The sequence below is a fragment of the Malaclemys terrapin genome, chromosome 6 (genome assembly GCF_027887155.1).
Source record: "Malaclemys terrapin pileata isolate rMalTer1 chromosome 6, rMalTer1.hap1, whole genome shotgun sequence".
In the NCBI taxonomy this organism is placed as follows: Eukaryota; Metazoa; Chordata; order Testudines; family Emydidae; genus Malaclemys; species Malaclemys terrapin.
In genome coordinates this window covers 46,132,228-46,151,723 of record NC_071510.1, presented here as the reverse complement: position 1 = coordinate 46,151,723, position 19,496 = coordinate 46,132,228, and the positions used below count along the sequence as shown (strand labels likewise).

General features: G+C 35.7%; 1 protein-coding gene across 3 annotated transcripts in view; it reads right to left on the bottom strand.

Moving 5' to 3' along the window:
- The window catches only part of AOPEP (aminopeptidase O (putative)), a 408,370-nt gene that overhangs the window by 109,832 nt on the left and 279,042 nt on the right, over nucleotides 1–19,496 (bottom strand). For all 3 annotated transcript variants that reach the window (XM_054031546.1, XM_054031548.1, XM_054031547.1), the window contains exon 17: nucleotides 1,053–1,169. In XM_054031546.1, the coding sequence (XP_053887521.1) occupies nucleotides 1,053–1,169 (117 nt within the window). The remainder of the gene's footprint in view (nucleotides 1–1,052; nucleotides 1,170–19,496) is intronic.

Here is a 19,496-nt window from a genome sequence, read left to right as displayed (position 1 = left end):
CTTTCTCTGAACACTGTCTATTTGGGGTCCGGAGCCTGCAAACATTTACTACTGTGAATACTGCTTACTACCATGAGCAGTCCCATTGATTTAACTTCTCTCAGCCTGATAAGTCACTGGGACTATTGTACAGTAGTAGTAAGTGTTATTAAGTTTTGGATCAAAAGGGAAGATATGGTATGGGAATTGTGCTTTAATGGCTGTAGTTCCCAGACAGTGTCTGGGCGAGGCACTGTGAACATCTTATTATGCAGAGCCAGTTGAAACTGGACACAGAATAAAGCACAGCTCTTGCAAAAACCTTAAGCACTAAGTGATCGCTGATCCCACAGTTAACACTATGCCCGGTAATAAGTGTTTGCAGAATCAGGCCCCTAAGTTTGCAAGCCCTTGGAGCACATCTATATCATCATGCAAATAATAATTTCTCCCATGACTGTTAAACACATACTCAATTAATGGATGCAGCTGTAAAGATCTAGTTGCTTCTTGGAACTCATATCCCATGAACACAGAAATAATTTTACTCTCTCATAAAAGCACAATTTTATATTATATAAGTGAGGCCTGAGTGCTAGCTAAAGGCAATCAATGAGCTGATCAAGTGGAACAAGAAATTTAGACCAAATTCTGAGGTATGACACCTTATCAAAACCATACAAGTTCCATATATACAATATGTATATATGAAGTAAGCAGTTTTAACATGTGTGCGCGCATATCTCTTAAAGGCACATGTACTGTTCACATATACACACATAGTGGAGGCTATGCAAACTGGCTGTACTAATTATTTTAGATAGTCTAACTACAGTATGCAAACATATGAGCATATGCACAGTATACGCTAATATCACACACATTCACACAGGAAATACAGAGTAAGGCAGGCATACTGTACCTGTTGCTTCTTCAGTAGTACATATACACATAATTTTAGAATAATGGAAAAAGGAGCTTGAATAGCCGTGGGTCCTAATGGAATGTCAATATTCCTGGTCAATAGCACAATGACTCTGTTTAATATTGCAGTGGGACTGTTAATGAATTACCTCTGAATCCTGCTCATCAAGGTGGTATGTTTTCTCTAAGCACTGCAGAGTTCTGAGACATAACGTCTTCTCCTCCAACAGAGATTCCAGAAGTAAGACCAGCTGGTCCGGGAGAAGCTAAGAGTAAAATACATGTATTGTCAGAATAAAACTCTGCTTACTAAGCAATGAAACTGACATAGAGCAAAGACAACAAGGCTAGGATAACCTGTGTAATTCTACAAAAACAACAAGGAGTCCAGTGGCACCTTAAAGACTAACAGATTTATTTGGGCATAAGCTTTCGTGAGTAGAAGTGGTCTTTTACCACAAGAGCTTATGCCCAAATAAATCTGTTAGTCTTTAAGGTGCCACCGAACTCCTTGTTGTTTTTGTGGATACAGACTAACACGGCTACCCCCTGATACTTGTGTAATTCTAGCATGTGTTTGAAATGTTGACCTAGTTGATGAAGAGCTAGTTGATTTTAGAAAAACCTCAGAGTTCATGTTGTCTGTATTTTGAAAGACTCTGTTCTGGGGCCTAGTTAAGACTCATTTTCCATGGCTTTTCATTTCTATATTTAGATCAGATCAAAATCATGTTTTCTTATTCAAACATTATCTTGGATTAATAGGCTCTGTTCTTTATGGAATACATATGCTAAGTAATTTCATTTTGTTGAGGCTTGGTGGGGGTAGAAACAAAATGATAATTTATAGTGCATCACTTCAGGAGGCCACCAGACGTATGACTGTTTAACTACATCAGGGGTCTATTGATTTATTATATAAACAATTTCACTGTATTCCTGCAGTGTACAAAGAAACATGATATAAATACGTAGCATGCAGCAAAATTAAGACTGTGACAGCACATTTCTAGTGTAAAGAGTCATAAGTTATCCATTCGCATACCAAAAAGAAGGGAAAGATAAAATGTCTATGCGCCTATTGTGTATATATATTTAGCAGTTGTTCCTGATTCCAAAACCTAACATTTTTTAGATAACCACTAGTAGCCTGAAGAGAAAAAGCGCAAGACGCCTGATGTAGTGAGTGCTTAAGTGCTTCATTTAATAGGCTTATCGGATGAACAAATAAATAATTCACGGAAAGCACAAAGTAAGAATACACACTAGCTGCCAGGAAACACACTGGAAATTCAGGGTTTTGAAAGTCCTATCACAGATTCCTTATTCACTCAAATACTTTCCCCTACCTTCCACACACACATTTTCTCCATTCTGGGACACCAAAAGGAAAACAAAACGAAACACATTATCAACTTAAATTCTTGCATACAAAATACAAACCCAGCATTACTCAGTTCTAACATTTTGCAGATTATTAAAGAACAAAATCATACTACTTCCACCCTAATTCCACTTTTGTTCCAAGTTGAGGTCACATTCTGGAGCCCTGTGAGGGTCTCCCTTTCCATCTAAGGCCTTCTCCTCCTGCTGCACTGCCCACCACTCCACCCTGCCTTCTTGGTGCCAGCCAAAGGCAGACATAAAGAACATTACTTTCATCATCTTCTTCTTCTCACGAAAGACACTGCAGCCAAGGTTGATTGCTTGGACTACACAAGCCCTTACTTTACGATTAGCCTGAGATGAAAAAAGGTTCCCTCTCACTTTGCTTTGGACCCCCTGGACGGATACAAGTATCAGAGAATTCCTAAATGTTTCTTTATTTTAATGACAGCCCCTTGCATGCCAAAAAGCAGCACTCTGGCAACAAGACCATGAAGCAATCAAGAATTTTCTGCTCAAAGACCATGACGCAATCGAGAATTTTCTGCTCAAATCTTAACCTGTAAAGCTTTGACAGATATCACCAGCTAAACAAGCAATGAGACATTATCTTCACTCTCCGACTGACATCGCATGGCATTAGCACATAAATCAGATGCTAATAAGAAGGGACATAAATCACTAGCATTTTAACAATCTGTTTTCCTTACAATGCATTCTTTTATTATTAAAGCTGTATTCTTGGAGTTTGAAAAAAGCCACAACCTACTCACTTGTTCTAATTGGAACATTTTCAAAGTAACACTCAAACCTGCCAACTGCAAGGAAAACTGAAAAGTTAAAAATAGTAATAAATGAAAATAAATATGATTAATATTTCAATTTAAAGTCACCCACTAAAATGCCAACTCAAATGTTTATTGTTTAGTCCAAGAGCAGCTGCTTCAAGTGGCGGGGGAGGGGGGGGGAGAGGGAAGGGGAGGATAAGAGGGGGGACGACACAATAGACAGGAAAGACGTCTGGGAATTGGCTCTGCTTGGAAACTGAATTTATTTTGAATGCTAATAAAATTTGAAATGCTGCAGAACACCATGTGCTTATTTAGAAAGCTTTCTCTGCTAAACAGAAGGATAATACAGCCACCCTTAGTTTTTAGAAACTGCAAGTAGTTGGGGTTTTGTTTTATTTTTCAAGGTTCTTCCCCATATTGGTAATATGAATTCACACACAAAGTGCTCTTATTTAAAATAACGTTGGGGAATCTGATTTAGGCCAACAGAAGCAATGAAATTCAGAGATAAGGCAATAATCATGTTCTTAATTTACTTCACTGTGTCTAGTGCTGTGCTGCATTTTGAGAATTACAGTTTAAAATTTATATTACATTTGAGCACACAGAAAAAAACAACAGAAACTTGTAACTTCTTAGTTTCCCAACTTTCTAAGTCCCTGGGATGGGACCCTGTATGCCAGGTTACAGCTCACCGCATAATTTAAGGCCACGTTATGAGCTACTGAACAGAGTGTTTGGCGCAGCAGGTAGAGGCATTAACGGAGGAAATGCTGACAGACCCAACTATAGTGGCAGTAAGTGGGCACAGCTATAGCATTTTGTCCTTTCTTATTCATTTTAACTGAAATGCTGGGAGCACAAACCTATTCCCTCAGGTTTTTTTTCCCCTTTATTAAAAGGACTCTCCCTAACATGACATGTAGCTTGCAGCAAGATGAGGAAAGCTCCACAAAGCTTCATTGCAAAGACTATTACAAAAATCCCCATTTGTGTACAGATTCCTTGTTTTTTCCCAGATGGAATGGTTTTGTAAAGCAACTATTTTCTCTCTTTTTTGTTTTAAAGACCTTTTTATAATTTAAGAAAACTTCAAACTTGGTAAATAAATATATAGATGTCTGATCAATTGCAAACATCCTATTATCGTTTGTTACCTTGTCTCCCCCATCCCCAACCCTGACCCCGATGTTTGTCTCATCCACCTGTTGTCTTGTGTGGGACAGGGACTGTCATTTTCCATATGTCTGTACAGCACCTGGAACAATGGGACCCTGGCCTAGCTGGCTTCTTGGTGCTAAGACAATATAAATGTTAAATAACAATAGTAATAAATTGCACTATAAGTACCAGAAAAGCATTTTAACTTCTGAGAAATCGAATTCTCTGACTATATGTTGAGCCATAATGTTTAGTAGAAATATACGATATAGCAACAACAAAGTATGGGAAGGCAAATTTTACAGTGCCACTGTCTATTTCTACCTGGAAAAAATAAAAACAGTTTTTTGCATTAGAAAGCAAAAATTCTCTGACAAATAAGGGAATATATGTCACACAAAAATGCTCAGTCTGATGTGATTGTTAAAGGAGAAATCTTACGCCAGAAAATGTGGTCAGAATTAAAACACTATTTACAACATGGATCTAATGCTACCAGTTGGTGTAGTGATAGTATGGCGATGACAGATACAATGTCATGTACATATATTTTAAAGCAGATAGTTCTAGTCCCAACCCCTCCGCCCCCAAGCCCCTTAGAAAACAAGTTCTTTTCCCAGGGCTTTTTGTACTTTACTGTACAAATACTACAAAAAGGGAATGAATTAATATGTTGTGATCAAGCACACTGGAGCTTTTTTGTAATGTTCCACACAATTAAACAATATCCCAGCTAGAAGGTCATTTCCCCAATACTGTGAATCTTATTTTGCTGGCCTTGCTTTTGAAGTTGCTGTCTGTACTACCTCTACCAAGATACTGAATACTTTTGCTTTTCTTTTCAGATAGAGCGTATTCGACATTGCTTCTTGTTCGTGGACTGGTAAAATGGCTTTTAAGTTTGTACAATTAGACCTTTAACTTTGAAACACAATTTTGAAAAGATGTGGCACACCAAAACTGATTTTGTATTTGAAAGAGACCAAAGAGGGGAAAAAAGGGACAATATTCGTCCAGAAAACAACAACTGTAGGTTGTCACTGAAGTAGCTTACAAATGCACTTCTGCTCTAAATACTGAGATTCAATGTTTACTAAACATCTGGGAACAAGGGAAAACAGCTATCTTTTATTTTATCCACAGCAAACTATAATTCAGTAATGCTCCAAATAGGATATGGTGCTACAAATAAATCTCAGAACTTTTAACAGTTTTTAGAAAGTTTCCACAAAGCATCTTGGAATAAAATATGAATTTTCTGAACACCACCCATAGCCTGTAAAAACGACAATGAATCTTGCCTCTTCAAAGCTCTCTCAATGTAGCTATAAGGTCATTGGCCCCACATCCCAGAAGACCACCCACACTAAAAAAGACTATTTGTCAATTCCCCCATTAGAATAATGCAATAAATGCCAGATTCACCATTTATACTAGAAAAATGTCATTGAAACATTTGACTACTGACCTTTCAAAGCCATGAAATGTGACAGATATATGCATTTGAACATCCACAGCACCACTGCTTGCGCTGCACCCCTAAGCCAGGATACAAATCACTAAAGTAGTACAACTGGTATGCTGAATATCCCGTTTGCTTCAGCCTACACTTGAATGAAGTCATTGAAAGCCTCCTTGGAGGGGAAATGCGCCTCGGACTAATGCAGCAACCGATTGACAGTGGCGTGATTTCTATTATTACTCCATTATCACACTGGGATCTGAGCCTAAATGAGCATACTTCCTCCCTGATGCCATTTCCTTTTATCCTGGCTGTAGTCTAAAAGCGGATCAATGGAAGTAATACATATGATGTCACTTCAATTTACAGCTACTGCCTCCCTCTCTCTCATACACAGATAGATCAATTCTTCCCAAAAATGGTTAAGAAATGCATGGGGAGACACTTCTCCAAGAAAAGAGTCCTCTGCTATATTTGTCTATGTTACTACAGCAAGGAACTGTTTATACTGAGTGAAAACAAGGGGGAAAGGAAAAAAGTCACTACTGTACACTGGAGAATGCTGGCTGAAATTCAACACAAACATGGCCAAAACAGAATTAAAGCTATTTGACCTTTGAAAATTATATGGAGAAGGTTTTTCGTTTCAGAAACGCAATAGAATCCAGTAGCATTTCCTTGGTTAAACACAGACCCAGAAAATCTTAAAAAAAAATATATATATATTTTTTTAAAGATTTCCCAAAGTCAAACAGAATTCCTCCCCATCCTTTGCATAAGAAAAAAACCAATCCACAGCTTTGTTAGTGAATGGAGTTTCCTCATTAAACGCAGATAAGAAAGCATTGCTACTGGTCCAACAGAAAAGATTTATAGGGCCTCTCTTAGCCTCTACTCTGAACCAGCCAACCAAACCAAAAAAAAAAAAAAAAATGCAAGACTCTTGAGTAGTAAACTCTCCGTATGGACAATTTGCCTTCAGGGTTGTTTTCTGCTGGCTGCAATTAAACGAAAACTTTCTTAAAACAAATCTCTCCTCACAATGTCCAGAAGAAATAAGACTGAGAATTCAAGATACTACTACTTATTTAACAAACACATTTAGACAGACCTGGTCACGGTTTACCTTAAACAATATTCTTAAATGCTGTTTGTCTGTGCAGTCACTTCTTTTAAATGAAAAACAGGCCATTTTCCTTCAGGGACAAAATATGGTCAATATCAAATAGCATGCAAATTCAATAAAAACCTCCACACACACAAACAGCTGTTAAACTATATGTTGTGGTACAACGTAACTTAAGAAATTCTGAGAGAGCTAGTCTGCAGTTGGATTAATGCACAGAAACATATATGAAATCTACAGCTGACCAAAAAAAATGCTTTGAACTGAATCACAGAATAAAAAAAAGGCCTATTTCAGAGACTAACAAAACTGAAGAAGCACACAGTTTAGGTCACTGTTTACAAAATGCATGCTGTAGAAAAATCAGTTTGGTTTATAATTCAGAACATCTTAAAATACAACTGGACAACCCTTCCCACCTTTAAAAAGTAATTTCAATACTCTATATTGTTATTGTTTTAACTACCATTAAGAAATATGATAAATGTTTGTCTCTATAGAACAGGCTCATCTATCTGTAAACTAGCTCTGACAGAATATGTCCCCCCCATCGTGGGTGGCTCTCTCAAGCTCTCCTCAGAGTATCCTGACCCTTGTTTAACAAACAGCTTTTTTGTGTTCCCCCAATTTTTTTAAAATGGGGAATGTACTGAAAATGTTGTTGTTGTTCCCGTGAAATATTAATATCCAAAGATTACTGTCAAACTCCTTGAAGAAAATAATGAAATATACACCATCAAAAGTCAATATATGATGCATTTAGAAATATCAATTTTGTTACAACTAAAAGATCTTCTATCACTAGCTACAGGTAAATATGCCAAATTTGGCATTGAGGTAATATATTTGACTAAGAATACATTTGCATTACTTTCAGATCTGTAACATCAAAATTTTCATTTTTTGAAGGAGACAGTCTTACATAATTTATTGTTCTAAAGCTATTATCTGCCAAAACAATTCAATAGGATTTATTCTGTCTCCTTTATCCATAGGAACATATTTGCTGGGTGAAGGGCTTGCAACCAGAAGAATAGTACAAAATTATGTATGCAACACAAACATAATTATCTTGATCTCAAAGACTTTCAATGTTCCCTTTCAAATGAAGAGGATAAAGTATGCTGGATGTTAAACATAGTGCAACTGTCAATATACAAGCAACCAAAAACTTACATACAGTTGCATTTTATGTCCAGTATCAGAGGGGTAGCCGTGTTAGTCTGGATCTGTAAAAAGCAACAGAGAGTCCTGTGGCATCTGTTAATCTTAAAGGTGCCACAGGACGCTCTGTTGCTTTTTGCATTTTATGGTGGCCACTGGTGTGCCTGGAAAGGTTTTTTCAATTACAATTTTCTCTCAAGTGTGCAACACTATTAGCAATGTAACCCTAGAAACCATATTAAAGGAAATTATTTGATATTTTAAAAAGAGCAACCTGTAAGGGCCAGATTTTCAAAAGAGATCAGCACTCACCACTCCCACTAAGTCAATGGGGGCTGCTGGGTGCTGAGCCCTTTTCAAATTGCGCCCATTTCACGGAGGATCCTAAATGGGAACTGTGCTCTTTTGAAAATCTGGCCCTAAATTCTTATATTGATTAACCAGTTTGCACTTCCATAACCAATGCTGTACATCTTTTAAATATCTTAGGCCCCAGTCCAACAAAGCTACTGGGACTACTCATATGCTTAAAGGTAAGCACATGCAGATGTGTGCTAAAGAATCAGGGTCTTAACATTTTTTTTTAATAGAATGTACATTAATTCATTGTAAAGATCCATTCCCCTCCATCACCACCCCCAAAATCAACCGATATTCACATCTGAAAAATTAAAGTTATTTTTCTTAAACATTGCAAAAAGTATTTTTAAGAGTAGCATTAAAGCAACGGGGGGGGGGGGGGGGGGGAGGAGAATGTAGTGGGATGGTGTAGTCTCCATAAAGATGAGAATACAAGGATTTCATCTTACCAGTACTTTGAACTGGTTAGAATTAGCAACGTAAATACATTTCTACAGTCCCTAGTTTGGTACACCTTGTTGATATCGTCGCTAGGCATGACCCATAATGTTTTTAAAAAGGCCAGCAGTTGCTACCAGCTTTCAAGCTGAAATATCTTCTTCTTAAGCCCTGGCACAAAATATTTGTCAATAATTTACTTAATGGAGGGAAGATCCATTTAAGAATAAATTCAACATCTGCAATCTAATCTAAGTGCACTGAAATGTCATAAATGATTAAACCTATATGATCTAACAAAGTGCTGAGCCAGCAAAATGGAAACCAGGTGGCTTCTAATGCAGGTTCAGTCAGGTTATATGGCGTTTTTTCCCCAGCCCTGCTTTTCACAAAGAAACGTTTCATCATAACTTTACCCTTGAGCACAGTAATTCCATTTCAAAGACAATAGGCTAAACTTTTAATGTCTATTCTATACATATAAATTTCACACTGATTATTCGGTATATCACATACTGTATGTGTAGGCATATCCATTACTTTTTATTCATGATTAAAAACATATGGGAAATGGAAGAGATTTGATTTAAACCCATTACAGGAGATAAACATATTTGGTACTTACTCATTGTGGTGGATCAGAGGACATTTAGGCAAGTGTTGTGTAATATTCTTATCAGGCCCAGTGCTATTAAATACAGTGGGAGTGGCTAATGTTAACATTGTTACTGCAAGGGTATATCTGCCAGAATCTCTGCTACACATCCCTATTTTTAAGGTTTAATAATTCATCCATAAACATTTAATTCAGGCTGAAATTTCCTAGACCAAATTGTGATTTGACCTGGCTATTTTTAAATTACTGTAGTGCAAAGAGAAGCTTAACAGTTTGAGTTGGGTTTTGTACATTGTTAGTCTATGGGAAGGACTAGAATTTTTTTTATTTTTTAAGTACGTTTGGAACACTGAGGTTTTAAAAATCGCCGATACTGGGTATCAAGTAATAGAATATAAATGGTACACTGGGCCCAGTTCTGCTCACCTGACTCAGATGAAAATTTTTCCAATATTAAAGATGGGCAGGAGTTGGCCTTTTATGGGTTAGACTATGGGTTTCCATAGCAATTTCGCCACGGAGATATGCCTTTAACAATTACTTTTAGCTCATGATAATGGACATGATTCTTTGCCCACTAATGCAGTTTTACACTGGTTCTACTCCATTAACATCAATGGAATTACACTAGATAATCAGCTTCTGATTTGTTTTTAGTGAAAAATAGTTAAAAATCAGTAATTTTTTGTGACTCTGGAAACATATCACTAAAACTACCTGTCAAGTGTAATAGCAATGAAAGTGAGGAAACACACAAAAGGACTTGGAGCAAGGGGAAGAGAAGGGATATCAGCAGGAAATGCACTTTAAAGTGTGTTATATTATATTAAAAACTGATAAATTTGATCATGAAGATTCCACAGAACATATGCCGTTTGAGATGTCAAAATCTACTCTATTTTCACTCTCAGGGTTGGGATCTCAACAGAGCTCTGTAGTCTATTAAAGTACTTACAAAACAGAGGTCATTATTTATTCCCCATATCTAGTATATAGGCATATGAACATACAGAGACACGACTAATTTTTCATATTTCAAAAATATATCCAATAAATTCCTGCAAGTCTCTCTCTTACATATGCGCACACAAATACTTATGACAAAACCTCTATACGCTTTCATTTTAAAGCACTACTTGATTTATCTATCAGGTGAATCTTTTTCAATAATTGTTTTTCTTTCCCTTTATTTAGAAATATAACCTTACATTCATTTACATCTCTGTCACTTATCCTTGAGCATATTTACATCAAGTACAAACCCTTGCAATTGCATTTCCAGATCTAGGCAAACAACATTTTCCAGCTGAAATGGACTAAGGTTCTAGTTCATTCTGTTTCAAGTACACCCTCTCAATAGTTTTCTCACCAAGCCTTCTAAGTCAAACGCCAGAACATCTGTTATGTTCTTCCTTTGTTAGAGAGTTTTTAGTATGGGATTATTCAGGATGATTGCCCAAAATATCATAAATGACCACAAACTGAACACAGAAGTGCAGGATGGGACTCTGGCTGAGAGCAACAACATACAAACCCCCACCTTAATATTAAAGTTATTTATTCTGCAAAATGCATACGAAAATAATTAAATTCACTGCCTGCCCTTCACTCCCTCATACTATTTTCCATTCAGTAGAATGATGTAATATGTGTAAAGTTTACAGTGTCCTGTATTCCATTCCTACTCTGTGTACCTTTGGATCCCATTCCAGACATTTTATACCCTGGCTTAACTCAGAAAAGTTTTATGTGGAACAGGATGAGGCATTACATTACTATGGGCCACCCTCTAGACTCATGGTAAGTAAGCAAGTACTAGCAAATCATATAAAAAAAAAACACAGGAGAGTCTATTAACCTGAATGAACATTATATTTATTTTTAAGATCACTTGATATGACCGAAACATCTCCAAATAATGTTTTTTCCTGATCGTAATGAAAGAATATGTGAGAGGGAGAATTTATAGCCCAAATCCATGCGCCTTATGCAAAAAAACCTCCCATTAACTTCAAAGGGAAACTTACTTGTATAAGGAGTAATATGATCAGGCCCTTAAGTGCTCAACTTACACACAAATGTAAAAACAAAACATTCAAAGATGAGCAGACAATGCAGAGAACAGCAGGCTTATTGCACAGTAGTTGAGCATTATTTGTGTACTATTGGCTGACTAGCCCCTGAATTAAGTACTGTATTTCATTGGCAATTCAGAAGCTCAACTACTAATGGAAAAAGTTGATTGAACAGTAGGTTTTAGAAGGAATTAAAAACATTGTGCACAGTGACAAAGCATGGAATTTAGTCACACAAAGGTTTAAACAATATAATCCAACCAATCACTTATTAACTCGTTCATCTTAAACTCGTCCTATCGTTGATAATGCCTGAAGTCAAACATCTGAAATTAAGCCTTATTTTCTGTACAAGCACATTCTCGATTTCCAAAGTCTGAGTGCTCAAAATCATTCAAGAGATTTATGTCTCAAAAAGCAAATAAGAGAGCGCTCCTCTAAACTGGCTCCAGCCCGAGTGGGAATGTCTACACTGCTATTTTTAGCAGCGTAGCGTTAGCCTGAGTCTGTAGACCCTGGGTCTGAGACTTGCTGTTACAGGCTTGTTTATTTATTTATTTGCTTGTTTGTTTTCGTGGTGTTGACATATCTTTAGTGACTAGTGATAGTAGTGAAGGAAGGCCTTATAAGTTCCTTTTCAGATGCATTTGTGCAGCTATGGTTAAAACAGAGTTGAAGTTTCCATTACAAACCTCAATTCTCAGGTGTTAACTCAACTATGAAAGTTCCATCCAGGAAGAAACTTGACACAGAGTGATTATTTTTTAAAACATTATTGAAAAGAAAACATCCATGAAAGCTTACTGGTTTAAGATGGATTTTCTGAGCACGTATAACCAAAAATCTAATTTACAAAGAATCAAATTTAGAAAATTATTACTATGTGATTCGTCTAATTATTTTTAGTATATTGAAAAATAAAGACTGTTAAGGCACTAAACTTTGAAAATGGCCCTGGTAAGATACATGCACTGTATTTACTTCACAAAGCAATGGTCCCAGTGCATTTTTAATATGCATAGTGATATTGTAAATACATTTAAACAAACATTTAAAAAAAATCATAAATATATGTACTTAGCACATACATATTTATGTGTTTCTTTAAAAACTGGGAAATACATGGTAAATTAGGAAGCTGGAATGGATACATTTTTCTTGTAACATTCAATTAATTAGCAGCTTTTACTTTTTGTTTGTGTAATAAAACCAAACAAAGAAACAAAATTAATAAAAAGAATCAAACCAAAGACACTGCAAAATATGGGCACAATCCTGCAAATGCTTACACATGGTTAACTTTATGTGCATGAGTAGTTCAACAAAGGCAATGGAAATATACACGAGTATAAAAGTTTGCAGGATTGGCCACACCAGTGCCCATTTTGGAAAGGAATTACAGGATTTAATAAGAAATTATTAATGCGTACTATAGAATGTTACAGTATGTATATAATTATCTCTACAAACTGGCTTAAAATGTTATAGAAAGGCTATTGTTTTCTATTCAATTAGATTTTTAGAATAATTTCTATAGAGCTGTGCTTAATGTCTGTAGAACTTACTGGATTCATCAACTTCTGTACAAGTTAACAACAGTGTCTCTTCTGTACATTGATACAAAATATTATAAATGCCAGCAACTGCAAAGTCTTTTATAACTCCCTATTCTTAACTTCCACTTCTATACATATAACAGTATATTATAGCTTGAAGCCATTTTGTGCACTGCTCTCCTCGACTTCAATATCAAACCCCTGTGAAGCACTGGATTATACACACAGGGTCCGCTTGTCAAATGTGCTGAGCTCTTACAGATCTTGCAGAAGTAAATGGGTACTGCAGATTCTCCGTACCTCTGAAAGACAGGTCCACAATAATCACAAATATCTACATCATAATGGTATGGGGAAAGCAGTGTTCTCTGAGTTCTCTAACTTTTCCTCAGTTCACTTGGCAATCTCATTCTTTGACCATAGATTTTTATGCTTTATACATTTTCAAAGCATCTTTGAACACTTCTGGGTTGGTATCAGACCAATTTTCTGCCTTTGGCAGGCATATTAATAGGAAATTAGCTTCTCTTTCAGATCAGCTATCTAAATCAATTGTCAAATGCTATTTCCGGTTTTGGTCATTGTCTGAGAATATTTGTTACAGATTGGGATACCGGTCAAATACACCTCTACATAAGACAAGATAGTCACTGTAATGAAGAACAAAATGTAAGCTATGTCTTAGATTATGCCAAGAAGACCTAACCAGCCCTTGAAAGAGATCCGTTTAGAAAAGTAGGGATATATTTACATATGTATTTAGGTATCTTATCCATTAAAAAGTTAACCAGAGATGAATTTCTGCAAAGTCTTCTTAAGAAAGTTGCATATAAATGTATCCCCAAAGTAATTTGCAAAATGAATCTTAACTGTGATATGGATACCCAAGATGGTACCAGAAACTTCAATGCACACTTAATTTTGAAGCTGTTTATAAATATATTTCAAAGGCTTTACAACAAAACTGCTCATATTAAAAATTATTGGGAATGGGGGAAAAGGGTGAGGGGGAAGAGCTTATATCCAAGTTTAAATCTTATTACTTTAATATTACTCTTAGACTCCACAAAATTGATGGTGTTTTCTTTCATAAACAAAAAAATGCCATTGAAACAAACAACTGATAGTCAAACTAATTTTTTCTTCTAATAATTGCTTTGGGGAAGTGGGAGAGAAGAAAGAGAAGTTTACTGATATTCAAAACAGGTTCTGTAATAAGGAACAGCAGGTATCGGTAAGGTATGTGATACAGTAGACATGCGGGTTTAAAAAACACCACCACCAAAAGCTTGTGGGGAAAAAAAGTTTTACTTACTAATGCTCAGCATTGCAGTCAGCTGGCTGGCTTAGAATCCTTTCACCTGACAACACCTTGTGTGCCTGATAATATTCTACTCATACTAAATGTATGAGCTCTTCTTCTCAATCCAAAACCAATTCCAAAACAGTCCTGTACTTGCTCCACCCTTGAAATTACAGATTGCTGCTGGTGATCAAATTCCACCTCTCCCTTTCCCTCCTGCCTCTCCACACCCTCCATATTCAGTTCTCTCTTAGGACAGTCATCTCTCACCCAGTAATTACATTAATTAGAAGGTTTAATTTCAGCGTTTAAACAGTGTACAAACTAGTTTCAACACATTCTTCAATTCTAATGGCAATAACAACAAAGGGTAAAGACTTTGTCCACTGCTCAACACACTAAAGGAGGCAAAACACATATGAATCTTTAATTAAAACATTACGATTCACAGGGGAAATAATACCACCATGCCCACTGTGACAAAAAGATATTGTTCATTCATGGAGATTATGAGCTAAATTCATCCCAGGTGCAATTCTATTGCCTTCAAGGAAACACACACAGGATAAATTTAACCCTTCATTTTAAAATTTGATATGTTTTGTAAAGACTCTGAAGTTTACCAGTGGTGGGCTGGTAGTTGTAGCACATATTCTTTATAATTTTGAATTGTTGTGCCAAGAATTTATGTACAATTTCAATTTGAATAAAAACAAAAACATGGCATGCCAGTGAAATGTATTTTGTAATTTAGTGCTGACAGAGTACCAGCAGCGTACCAACTCCCATGTGTTTACACTAAAACGAGGAGGATTGGTCTGCATGATTTCTCAACAGACTGATGCACAGTATCAATCTCTGCTCAGAGGGAGTCAGCATGGAAGAGTGAATAAAACAACAGGCTTTAACCAAATCAAGACTGCATCATTAACATAGCACAAGTGAACAACCAGCCCTTCCTTTTCCAGTGTCACAGTTCTAAATAAATCTTCATGGAGAAAAATAATTGGCCCAAATAAAATAAAAACAAAAATAATTAGAGAGTGACTGCTTTGCTCGCTGCCCTGGAATTTTCCTATATGAACTAATGTAACAGAGATCCAGAGCTCCTCGATGCCTGTCTCTAGAAAAAGAACTGGGGTGGAGTGGGGATATGCAGTGTTACAGAATCATGCATTTTGCGTTTCATAAAGCTCCTTGAGTTCAATGTCGTGGCAGAGATTGGTTCTTTCTGGAAAGATTTATTTTCACTTTTATCCATTCCACATTATACCCCTTTCAGTCAAGCCCTCGCTATTTTCTTAATTCTCCATGAGTGGAGGGGTTGGGAGAGTACAGAAGCTAATGCAGATGTGTATTTAAAAAAAAAAAAATAAAATAAAATAAAAAGGCAAGAGTGACCTTTACTGCATTTAAATGGCTTACTTTATATACCAAGGCTACTATAGTCTATAGTTCTGGATCCCTACAATAATCTGTACGTGCTTAAAAAACAATCCAGTAACTACCATTTTCTACTGTATGCACTAGATAGAATGGGGAATTCAGATTGAGTATGTTTTAAAACTTACATTTTCCCCCCTTCTTTTACAAGTCCTGATGTCCAAACCCACCAGCATTTGCTCTGCATGACACTCAGTATGTATCATAATAGTATTGGCATACAGATCACAGAACCATATGAGAATGAACATGGAGCGGGTCTGTAGGGGACATGCAGTAAGAAGGATTAGCTTTAGCTACATTACACAGATTTGAAAAACTTTTTTCATGTTCACATAGACCAGGAGCTGGTGAGTCTCGATGATGGGTCCTGAAAACCATGGGGAAATGTACCCCAGCTCCTCTTTTGTCATACTTGCTACTGTTAAGGGCAATCAAAAGTTGATTTTATGAGATTATCTTATGTTTTGAAGTTGACAAGATTTCACATTTACTCTTTTTTTTTAAAAAAGGTCAAGAAAAAAAGCATGAAACATTTATTTTGAAATAAAATTTTCTTGAAAAAGTGGACTTTGACAAGGGTTTGAGTGGAACAAAGAAGTTTTCTTGTGCTGTATGAAATTCAACAAAAAGCAGAAAAAAATGCTGCAGGGGGAAGAAAACCCATTGATAAAATGACATTTTTCTGCCCACAAAGTCTTTTACACATTCTACCCTTTTACCAGATTTCAAAGCCATAGTATTTTTTTCCCAACATTTCAGTGTAGCTAAAGCTGAAACTTGCTTCTGGTTTTTTCCTTTTCCTTGCATTTCCTGGATTTACTATTTTATTAATAAGAATTTAACTGAATACTTCCCTAAGAAAGTTACATTTGGAAGTTAGTTTAAGAGATGGAGAGCTGAACTGAATACTGGCAACTAAATTACAGTCAAAGTGGATATTTGAGAATGTACATAACTCTATATGCAAATTACAGACTCACGCACCCATTGTATGAGACACTCTGTCACTTAGCACTTAGATATCAACACATTAAATTTCTATTTCAATTCTGGAGTCAAATTCTCTGTGCCACTCGCACTGGAATCCATTATATGCTTTGTGACGGCATGGGTACAGGATAAACTGACATAAATGGAAACAGGAGAAAGAAAATCCCCAAAATTGATTTGTGCTATTTTCAGTTGAAACAAACAAGTTTAGTAACTAAGAATTCAAATTACAATCACCATGCATTCTATAAAGTTTTTTAATGGCTATATTGAGATTTTGATGCACAAACGAGGCTTTGCCGTTGTTCAGATAATTTTAACACAAGAAGAAATACATTTTAAACAGAGCTATCCTGCAGTATTCAAAACCAAGAAAAGACCTTGCTGTCCATTCTGAGTCACTGTCTTAATCACGAGTCAGAGCATCGCATTTTAGAATCTAAAGAAATTAATTGAAGCTTTCTCAAGTTTCAAATTCACAGCAGATATTGAAGTCATTAAATAGCAATAGATACAAATAAAAATGGTAGTACTTCACCCCATCACTATGAAAAATCCATTTACTCCTACTTCCCATATGAAACAATATATCAAATATTTTACAATGAGGAACTATTTCACAAAGGTACTCAGATTCTACTGGGACAAGTGGCATATAAGTACCTAGATACTGTAGAGAGATAAAATTAGACTAGATAGACAGATGTAGAATTACCTTACCACGGATCAAGAAAAAACATTAGCAGGAAGGTCAAGCATAAAAAAAACATATCCAAATCAATGACAGAATACTATTACTCATGGTAACATGGTTTAATTTTACAACTATATTAATTCATCATGTGTGTTTTTCACAATTCAATTCTTTATATAGCATAACATAATAATAATATTAGACAAACTAATGGACAACTTTATTTTAGCATACGAAAGGATGGCTACATTTATGTTCTATTGTTTGCACGTTCCATAGGTGCTGCTATTGAGGAACAAGGCAACATTCCTATTGCTAAAGGGAATGAGATTGTACAACTCTGCAAATCTAGGGGTAAATTAACTGGCAGTCCATTTTTACAGTTATATATTTGAATTATCATCATCTAAATAGTGCAACAAAAGAAATGACTGTTTAGGTCAATCTATTGTGTACAATTTCTGCTTAGTACTTGGCATTTCCCCTTCACAAGTCACAGAAAGAAATATTTTGTAAGGCGGAAAATAGTGAAGACCAATGTAAAAAACAGACATAGATTTGCATTACTTATGTAACTGGTGTAAACACGATATGCCATTATTGAGAAAAAGAAAACCATTACATTTAAACCCTAAAAGAACAAGGAAGACAACTTCTTCGAAGTAATCCCTTAAATAGATTATTATGAGACTCTACAAACACTAATCTCCTGAATAGAACTGATTTAAGGTTAAAATCTTTAAGAGAAAACTTCAGAGAATCCACTTCTGACAACAATATATAACAGAAACCAATGATACAAAAAAGGAGGACCACACCCAAGTTCTTTGTTACTAAAAAATTTGGCATAAGTATGCTGATTAGTAGACATGCTGTTATAATTTTTCATTACGTTAACTGGAATATCTAGTAATTTAGTTACTGGTTGGAAAAAACAAAGTCTAAATAATACATACCACTATTTTTAACTAGATTGTAACTACTTTACATCAGATTTATACATTAAATATATAAGATATAATAAGGCTGATTCTGCAGCCTGCACTCAGGCAAAATTCCTTAAATGATATTGTTGTATGCATAAGGGTTGGGCACACAGTACCTGATAATGACTAAATATTTTAACATATACACTTTATGATCATTTCAATTTGTTTTGACATTTTATATTCTTCCTTTGGTTTTAAAGTTTCAGAGCAAAGCACAAGCATGTAAACATGATAGAGCATAAACATAAAACAAAGTGCCAGGAACAACTGTGTCTTGTTCAAATCTATTCAAGTTAACATGGAATATACCCAAACCATCTTTTTCATGACTTTTATTATTGCGGACAGCTGAAACCATTTGGTCCATTCCTGCTTAGGGATATTGTATTTACCTACAAGGGCTACAAGTCTTTATTAAATATAGAAAATGATCTTCAATGCACAACATATGTGCAGATCAGTACAAAATGATGCCGAATCACATTTACAAATACATACATAAAAAAGACATTTTGTATCGCATACACAGGTTTATTTTCTAAGCCTAAATAGAACTGCCAAGATTTTTTGAAAGTAGCAAGAGGTAACTATATAGTCAACATGAAGAACCAATGTTCTACGGGAATTTATTTTAAAAACATTTTTGATGTAAAATTTGACATGGAAAGAGCTATATTATCAGAATGTTTCTAGTAACTTGAAACCAGGCTATCAGCTCTAGCTATTTTGTAAAAAAAAAAAAAAAAAGTGTAGCAGGATTGGCAAATATGTGCTCTATGTTTCAGCTTTTGTGATTTAAAACAGCCAGATGTGAATGGGTGAGCCTTGAAAACAGAGCTTTAGAGCAGGAATGCTGACAGGCCCTTGATTAACAGTGCAGAACACTTGCAAGTTAATTTTTTTCAAAATGTTGAAACAAAACAAAATATGTTTTTACAATAATTCAGTGCCACTGACAAATGAAATAAGTTGTCCAGTTATATACAAATTTTGGACCAAATTCTGAAGTTTCTATTCCATCAAATCTCCATTGACT